The sequence below is a fragment of the Acanthisitta chloris genome, unplaced genomic scaffold (genome assembly GCF_000695815.1).
Source record: "Acanthisitta chloris isolate BGI_N310 unplaced genomic scaffold, ASM69581v1 scaffold15237, whole genome shotgun sequence".
NCBI lineage: Eukaryota > Metazoa > Chordata > Aves > Passeriformes > Acanthisittidae > Acanthisitta > Acanthisitta chloris.
This window is the reverse complement of record NW_008682138.1, coordinates 13,904-21,035: the sequence shown is the minus strand read 5'-3', so window position 1 is coordinate 21,035 and position 7,132 is coordinate 13,904. Positions and strand designations below refer to the sequence as shown.

General features: G+C 58.3%; 1 protein-coding gene across 1 annotated transcript; it reads left to right on the top strand.

The window, feature by feature from the left end:
• The first annotated feature begins 1,205 nt into the window (after positions 1-1,205).
• Positions 1,206-5,921, top strand: AQP8 (aquaporin 8). Its single transcript, XM_009078406.1, has 5 exons — positions 1,206-1,459; positions 3,367-3,493; positions 4,089-4,303; positions 5,446-5,580; positions 5,879-5,921. The coding sequence occupies exons 1-5, from the start codon at positions 1,206-1,208 to the stop codon at positions 5,919-5,921; spliced, it is 774 nt and encodes a 257-aa protein (XP_009076654.1).
• Positions 5,922-7,132: the final 1,211 nt, after the last annotated feature.

The window sequence follows — 7,132 nt, the reverse complement described above, 5'->3', positions numbered from 1 at the left end:
TGCTGCGTGTGGGCTGAGCTGCAGGGATCTGTGCTGGCATCACCCAGGCAGTGTCAGCTGTGCCCATCACTGGGTATGTGTTACATTGATCTCTCATAATAAATACCCAAAAAAGTAAGTTAAATCTGGACTCCTTATGCTGAGTTAAAATTCCTCCCAATGGAACTCTTGTCTGGGAACTGTGGGTTGTGGGACGGTGATATCCAGTGGTCCCCAGCCAGACTGCAGCCTTCTGGCTGTCTCCTCTTATTCCCTCTGCTGTGGCTGAGTCTGGCATTCCAGGCAGTGATCCCTGCTAGGGTGAGGAGGATTTGGGAAGAGCTTAAATATTTGATCAATGCCAACTTTCAGAGGAGCTGGTGGATCCCTTGGCCCCCCTGCCTGTCATCTTTTACTTGCAGGGGGGTACAGACCCCTCACTTTGGGAGTTCTGAGATGAGGTTTAGGGAGACTTTGATGGTTATTACTCACAGGGTGCTGAGTCACTGGCACAGGTTGCCCAGAGAAGCTGTGGCTGCCCCATCCCTGGGAGTGTTCCAGGCCAGGTTGGATGGGGCTTGGAGCACCCTGGGCTGGTGGAAGGTGTCCCTGCCCATGGCAGGGGGTGGGATGGGATGAGCTTTAAGGTCCCTTCCAACCCAAACTAGTCTGGGATTCTGGGATAGCTACATCATCCATTTGCCAGGGCACTGGCAGATCCATGGCCCTTATGTCATGGTCCTTCCCTCTTGGCAGCACAAACAGGTAAATCCACCTGGCAAAGGCACCAGCTGGGCTGTGCACAGGTGCTGGCACTCTGGGGGGCTGCATGAAAGGTATCACATCCTGAGTCTTGGCAGAAAATCCTATAATTGCAACAACAACAAAAATCCAAGGTAAAAAGCCCCCAAGCCTTGAAGCAAGGCTTGGCCATGATAACGAGTTTTATATCCCTGGGGGATGGCCCAGCAGCTTTATGGCCCTTTTTTTTTCTTAGCAATGCAAATCCAATCCATATTTGAGAGCCTCCCATCCACTGCCTCTTCACACAGGCCGAGGGCAGCCTGCAGCCTTCTGGCAGGAAAAGTGGGGTCCTTGTCCCTGCAGCAACACCCTCAGTCCTGCAGATCCAGTCCCTCGAGCCTCTGCCTTCCAGCGTCCCCTGGATCCTGCCCACGAGGAGCTGCCCCAGGACCCTGCTGTGCTCTGGAGCTCCTGCTCTGCCCATGGCTGGTGCTGAGTGTGGTCACCACCGGCTGCAGGAGGTGATGAACATGGATGTGAAGCCTAAGCCCTCACGGCCGCACTGGTGTGAGCGCTGCGTGCAGCCCTGCCTGGCCGAGCTGCTGGGCACTGCCCTCTTCGTCTGCCTGGGCTGCCTCTCTGTGCTGGAGGCCGTGGAGGGCACCGGGCGGCTGCAGCCTGCCCTGGCACATGGGCTCGCCCTGGGGGTCACTGTCGCCGTCCTGGGAGACATCAGGTAAGGGATGGACACCTGGGGCCGCGCGTGGCACGGTCCCTGCGGCAGCACACGCGGCGATTCCCTGTGTGGACGGGGGAGATGTTTGTGTCTCCTCATGCTGCCTTAGTCTCCTCCCTGCCCAAATCCTGGTGCCTGCAGCAGCCCTGTCCTGCCATCGAGTCCCTCAGGCAGTGCTGTGGCAGCTTGTGGGGTGGTGGTGGCACCCATAGCACTGTGGGTTTGTAGGGTTTGTCTGGCTTTGGATTGCAATGGTTTAGTTTTAACCCCTTTCAATAAAACCAGTGAAAGATGAAACAGCAGCATCCTCTGGAAAGGTGAGCCAATTCCTTTTACAAGGATGTCAAAGCAAAATGTTTTGACCCAAGTGTGCTGCTTCACTGGGTATTTTAGTGAAAAACTTGGATTCCATTTACAAGCAGCTTCAATTCCTCAAAAGAAATACTTAGGCAAACTTGGTCTTTGAAAAAGGTGTTGTTTGGTGCGAAGTTATAGGTTTATCCCCAAGGAAGAAGCTGGAACGGTCTCTGTGGAGTTCATTCCCTTCTCTCATGTTGGGCCCACACAGCCCAGGGATAGGATGGCTCTCCCAGGTGGCTGGGCTGGGAGCATGGGTGAGCCCTGCAGTCCAGAACAGCCTGACTGATGATTTATCAGTGCCTGATTAGGGGGAAAATGCCCCAGGGTGAGGTTTGTGCAGTCAGGACTCAGTGACCCATGGTGCCTATGCCAGCAGAGCCAAATGGGATGTCTGCTGCACCCCAAGCCCTCAGCATGATGAAACCATTGGGAGCAGGACAGGGCAGCTTCGTGGTGAGGGGCTGCAGAGGGGTTCCCCATTATCTCTGAAGCCAGGAGGAGCCAACTCAGGGTCCTGCACAGGGACATGTTTTAGCCTTAAGTCAGATTCACACAGAATGCCGGAATGGTTTGAGTTGGAAGGGTCTTAAAGCTCATCCAGTTCCACCCCCTGCCCTGGGCAGGGACACCTTCCCCTAGCCCAGATTGCTCCAAGCCCCATCCAACCTGGCCTGGAACACTCCCAGGCATGGGGCAGACACAGCTGCTCTGGGCAACCTGTGCCAGAGCCTCAGCACCTCACAGGGAGGAATTGTGTCCAGAGAGGCTGGCGAGGAGCTGGGCTCAGGCTGGGGGCTCACAGCAGGTGGGTGCTCCAGCTGGGGTTTGTTTGCAGCCAGGTCCTCCTTCAGCCCCCAAGCTCCCACCCATCCCAGGGGTGTTCCCATCTGGAGCCCCAGTTTCTACCCTGCACAACACAACCTCTTGCTCTCCTGTGATGGATCTGAATTCCAGCTGTGGAGTAAGATGTGATTATCGTTCCCAGACACTCTGACTCATCACCTCACTGGTAATTATCAGGGCTGATCGGTTATGAAACCTTGTGGTAATTGGTTTTAATTAGAAGGTCTCTAAGTCTGTCTTGCTTGTGGTCTTCAAGATGAATGATTTAGGTCTGGTTCTGAGATGAGCACCGACTTCAGCCCAGCCCAACAGCCCTGCTCATGTCCCTGCCTCCCCAGGTGATGTGTGACCTGCCAGGCTGGGTACCAGCCTCACCAGGGCACTCTTGCAGCTCTGGGTGAGATCCCTTCTCCCCTCACCTGCCCAGGCAGTGCTACAGCAGCTCCTGGAAGCATCTGGTGGGTCTCCAGAGATCCATCCCCAAACTCTGTCCCCCTGACAGGGTTTGTCCAGCCTGACAAAAGTGCTGCTTTGAAGCAGTGGCTGCAGAGGAAGGAAGGGGCTGGATTCTGCTCTTCTGGAGCACATAACACCTTCTCATGGAAGGACTGGAACAGCCCTTGTGGCTCCAGCCCACGATGAGCCCCCAGGAGGGAACCCCATGCTGGGGGCGAAGCCCTCAGTGATGCTCCTCTCCTTTGCAGTGGAGGCCACTTCAACCCTGCTGTGTCCCTGGCCGTGTGGCTGGTTGGTGGGCTGAACATGACCATGCTCATCCCTTACTGGGTCTCCCAGCTCTGCGGAGGGATGATAGGAGCTGGCCTGGCAAAGGTATGGACACCCGGGGGGGTCTCTCCAGCCAGGGCTAGGACACAGGGTTTCCCCTCACTATGCCAGAGCTGGCCTGGCCACCCCAGCCTGCTGCAGCCCCGAGCCTTGGGGCTGGGCTAATTACTTAATTAATAGCAGCTGCTCTCCAGAGGTTTGCTGTGATGCACTAATTAGGCACAGAAGGACACAGGGTACCTCTGCAACACCTGCCACACTCACACATGGCATTTACCTGCACTTCTGCCTCCAGCACTGCATCACAAGGTTAATTGAGGGTTGGTGCTGCCCATTCCCAGCGTCCTGGAGGCAGCACTCCCCTGCACCCTGTGGTTTGGCCACCACAACCCCCTGAGTGACTGGGTGAGGCCCTTCCTACTGGGAGAGCTGCCTGGCTCATTATCCCAGGAGAAGCTAAGCACCTTCACTAATGAGTGTCTATGTGCCAGGTGCTTAGGGTTGGCCCTCAGGAGGCAAGTGCTGAGTTTAGCTCCTCTTTAACCGGCGTCGTCCGCCCACGCTGTGCCCACAGTGAGCACAGATGCCCGGGAACGCTCCCGGGATGGAGCGTGGATGGCACTGGTGGTTCCCCACACAGGCCGTGACGCCGGGAGAGCACTTTGGGAACGCCAGCGGAGGAGCCTTCGGCGGCGTCGCAGCCGATGAGCAGGTCCCTGCTGTCCTCCTGGGAGAGATCATCATGACCACCTTCCTGCTGCTGGTGGTCTGCATGGGAGCTGTCAATGGGAAGACCAAGACCCCTCTGGCACCGTTCTGCGTCGGCTTCACTGTCACAGCCAACATCCTGGCGGGGTGAGCTCAGGGACACTCTCTGCATGCATTCCTGATGGGCAGACAGGGACAGACAGTGCCAGCACTCCAGCAGATGCTGTCACCAGGCAGGGGGGATGATGGGCCACCAGCTACAGGGATGGAGCTGATGCTCAGAGCCCCAGGGACAGCTCTAAGCACTCACCATCAGCGTTTCCTCACTCCTGCCCCAGCCAACAGCATCCTATACCAGGGAGGAGAGAGTGCCTGTGTCTGGGATGGGATGGGACATGCCCTTATACAGCACAGCACCGGCCCTGCTGCCCAGGGAAACTGAGGCACACCAGGAAGGCCATGAAATGAGCCCACTGGGTGCTCTGGAAGCTTTGGGAGAGCTGCTGGGCACAACCTGGCCAGGCACAGGAGTGGCCATAGGCTCAGCGTGGCACGTGGCCGTGGAGCCAGGACAGCCGTCCTGAGCTCCTGCCTGGGTGATAAACCCCAGGCCCACCCGGGCTGTGTTTGCTGTAGGAAGCCCTGAGCAAACAGGAGGGGGTTTGTGTCCCTCACGTCCCTGTGGCTGCTGCAGGCACTGCCAAGCACATCAGAGCAGCTGGGCTGTGGTGCCACTGACAGCAAAAGTAGCGCATGCAATTAGCAATGCTAACGGGGTATTGGGTTAGGGCAGCTCCTGCCTGCTCTAAAAGAACCCCCAGGCCGTGTTTACACAGCACAAACTGCTCAGCAAATATTTATCCCTTGCAGCTTTCTTTAACCTGTAATTGCTACTGTCCCTCCTGTCCTGCTCTGTGACCTGTGTGTGGTGTGGAGCCCCTCCTGTTTGAGCCTGACTCCTGGGATGCCCCAAAATAAACCTGGTACTGGTGCTTCCACCCCACACTGGGCTTTTTCTAGTAACTTGCCAACACTGGAGAACAAAGGCTGGTGCTGGTGAGCAGCTGCTGTCGGGGCAGAGCGGTCACTCGTGTCTGGGCTTCCTTACTCTGCCAAGGAGAACCATTGCCATCACTGAGCAGCTGTGCTGTGCTGGGGCCAGGGGAGTCTGAGCCCACCACCCATACAGAGCCCTTGCAAAGAGCCCCAGGAGGAGGATGCTGCCCCTGCACCAAGGGGACATGTGCTGGTCCCACATCCTGCTGTGATGTGCTCTCTTCCCCTTTCAGGGGTGGCGTGTCCGGAGCCTGCATGAACCCTGCCCGAGCCTTTGGGCCAGCTCTGGTGGCAAACTACTGGGACTACCACTGGGTTTACTGGGTGGGGCCCATGGTCGCTGCCCTCCTCGTTGGTGTGCTGGTGAGGTAGGTGATGTCTGCAGCAGTATGGGGGGCCAGGGCTGTGCAGGCTGACCCCCCTTTTGCTCCCCGTGCTGCTGCCCTGCTCCCTGTGTCAAGGCTGCAAGCACACATTTTGCCAGGGAGATGTCCAAGGGCTGAAGACTCCTGTCCCTTCTTCCCATGAGGACTGGGTGACAACAAACATCCAACCTGCATCCAAATCCACATTTGCTCCATCTGTGTCTTGCACAGTGACCCTGTTGCACCCTTGTGATGGCAGAAACACTGACCACGAGTTTCTCTCTCTTTTGCCTCCCCAAAGGCTCCTGATGGGTGACCAGACCACCCGCCTGCTCCTGAAGTGACGTGGGGCACAGGGCCCCGTCTGTGCCACAGCCACTGACCTGCCTTGGGCAGCTGCTGTGGCTCACACAGCTGGCATGAAACCTCCTGCTCCTCCCTCACCATCCCAAATCCCCCTCTCATTCCCCCCACATCCTCCCCACATCTCCCAGCCACCCCACACTCTGGTGATGGTTCTCCTGATGCTGCAGGGAGGATGGAAACCTCCCAGCCAAACTGTGGTCCCTAGGGCTCTGACAGCCCCTGCCATGGGACTGGCTCACCAGGAGCATCCTCTGCCCAGCACCAGTGCCCGTGGTGCCCCAGTCTCCCCGACATTGCCTGTGCACCGTGTCTGTCCCCCCAGAGCAGTGCCTATAGTGCCAGGGAGCCCTGTGTTCTCCGGGTGGGCACTGCTGCCTCCCCCTCTGGTTGTCTGGGAGATGCCCATGGCCTGCCCCAGGGATGCTGCTGCAGAGGGTGACAGCAGAATGGAGCTCTGGGCGTCAGGAGGACCAGGGGGTAAGGCACCCACCCAGATCTCAGGATGGGTCATCCCCCTCCTCCTGGAGGAGTGCTGGGGCCGGGGAGGGTGAGGGGAGGGTCTGCTTGCCAGAGGGGCTTGCTGCACAGACAGGACGAGCTGGAGCAGGAGAGTGATGGAGCTGTGTGGGCAGGGGGAGAGGAGCCAGCGCAGCAGCTTTATGTCAGCCTGGCATCCATCCCCTCCCTCATCCCCCGGGGGATCCGCGGGGACACATCCCCATGCCCGCGGGACCCGTGGGGCTGGGAACTGGCATGTGGTCTCCCTGTGAGCACACCCGGCCCCAGCCAGGAGCCCCTCGTGTTCCCGGGATTCAGTCACTCCTAATTTTGCAAACTTTTAACTTGAGACATGTTGTTGCTTTCCCAGCCTGGCTCGGAGGTGCCCTGGGCTGGTCCTGGGGCAGAGGCTGTGCTGGGAGACCTGTGACCCCTGCACTGGGCTGCTCACCTGCCTAGCCCCGGGGCACTGGTCCGGGGATGGGGCTGGAGGGCAGGATGAAGTGGGAGCAGGAAAGGGCTTGGCTGCCCTAAGTGGGGTGATAGCTCCTTCCCCTGGACAGGAGCTGTGTTCTGGGCTCTGGCTGTTCCCCCTCTCCGGCAGCGAGTGGGTCTGGAGGAAACCCCCGGGTAAGGCAGATGCTTCCTCCCTCTCTCCTCAGGCTGCTCTCAGAGTCGCTGTGACAGGGCA

Bases quoted from the DNA above. Each gene is read 5' to 3' on its own strand.
- AQP8 (XM_009078406.1), top strand. From the start codon at position 1,206: ATGGCTGGTGCTGAGTGTGGTCACCACCGGCTGCAGGAGGTGATGAAC. The intron at 3,494-4,088 runs GTATGGACACCC...TTCCCCACACAG, and splicing joins TAGGAGCTGGCCTGGCAAAG to GCCGTGACGCCGGGAGAGCA. The intron at 4,304-5,445 runs GTGAGCTCAGGG...TTCCCCTTTCAG, and splicing joins ACAGCCAACATCCTGGCGGG to GGGTGGCGTGTCCGGAGCCT.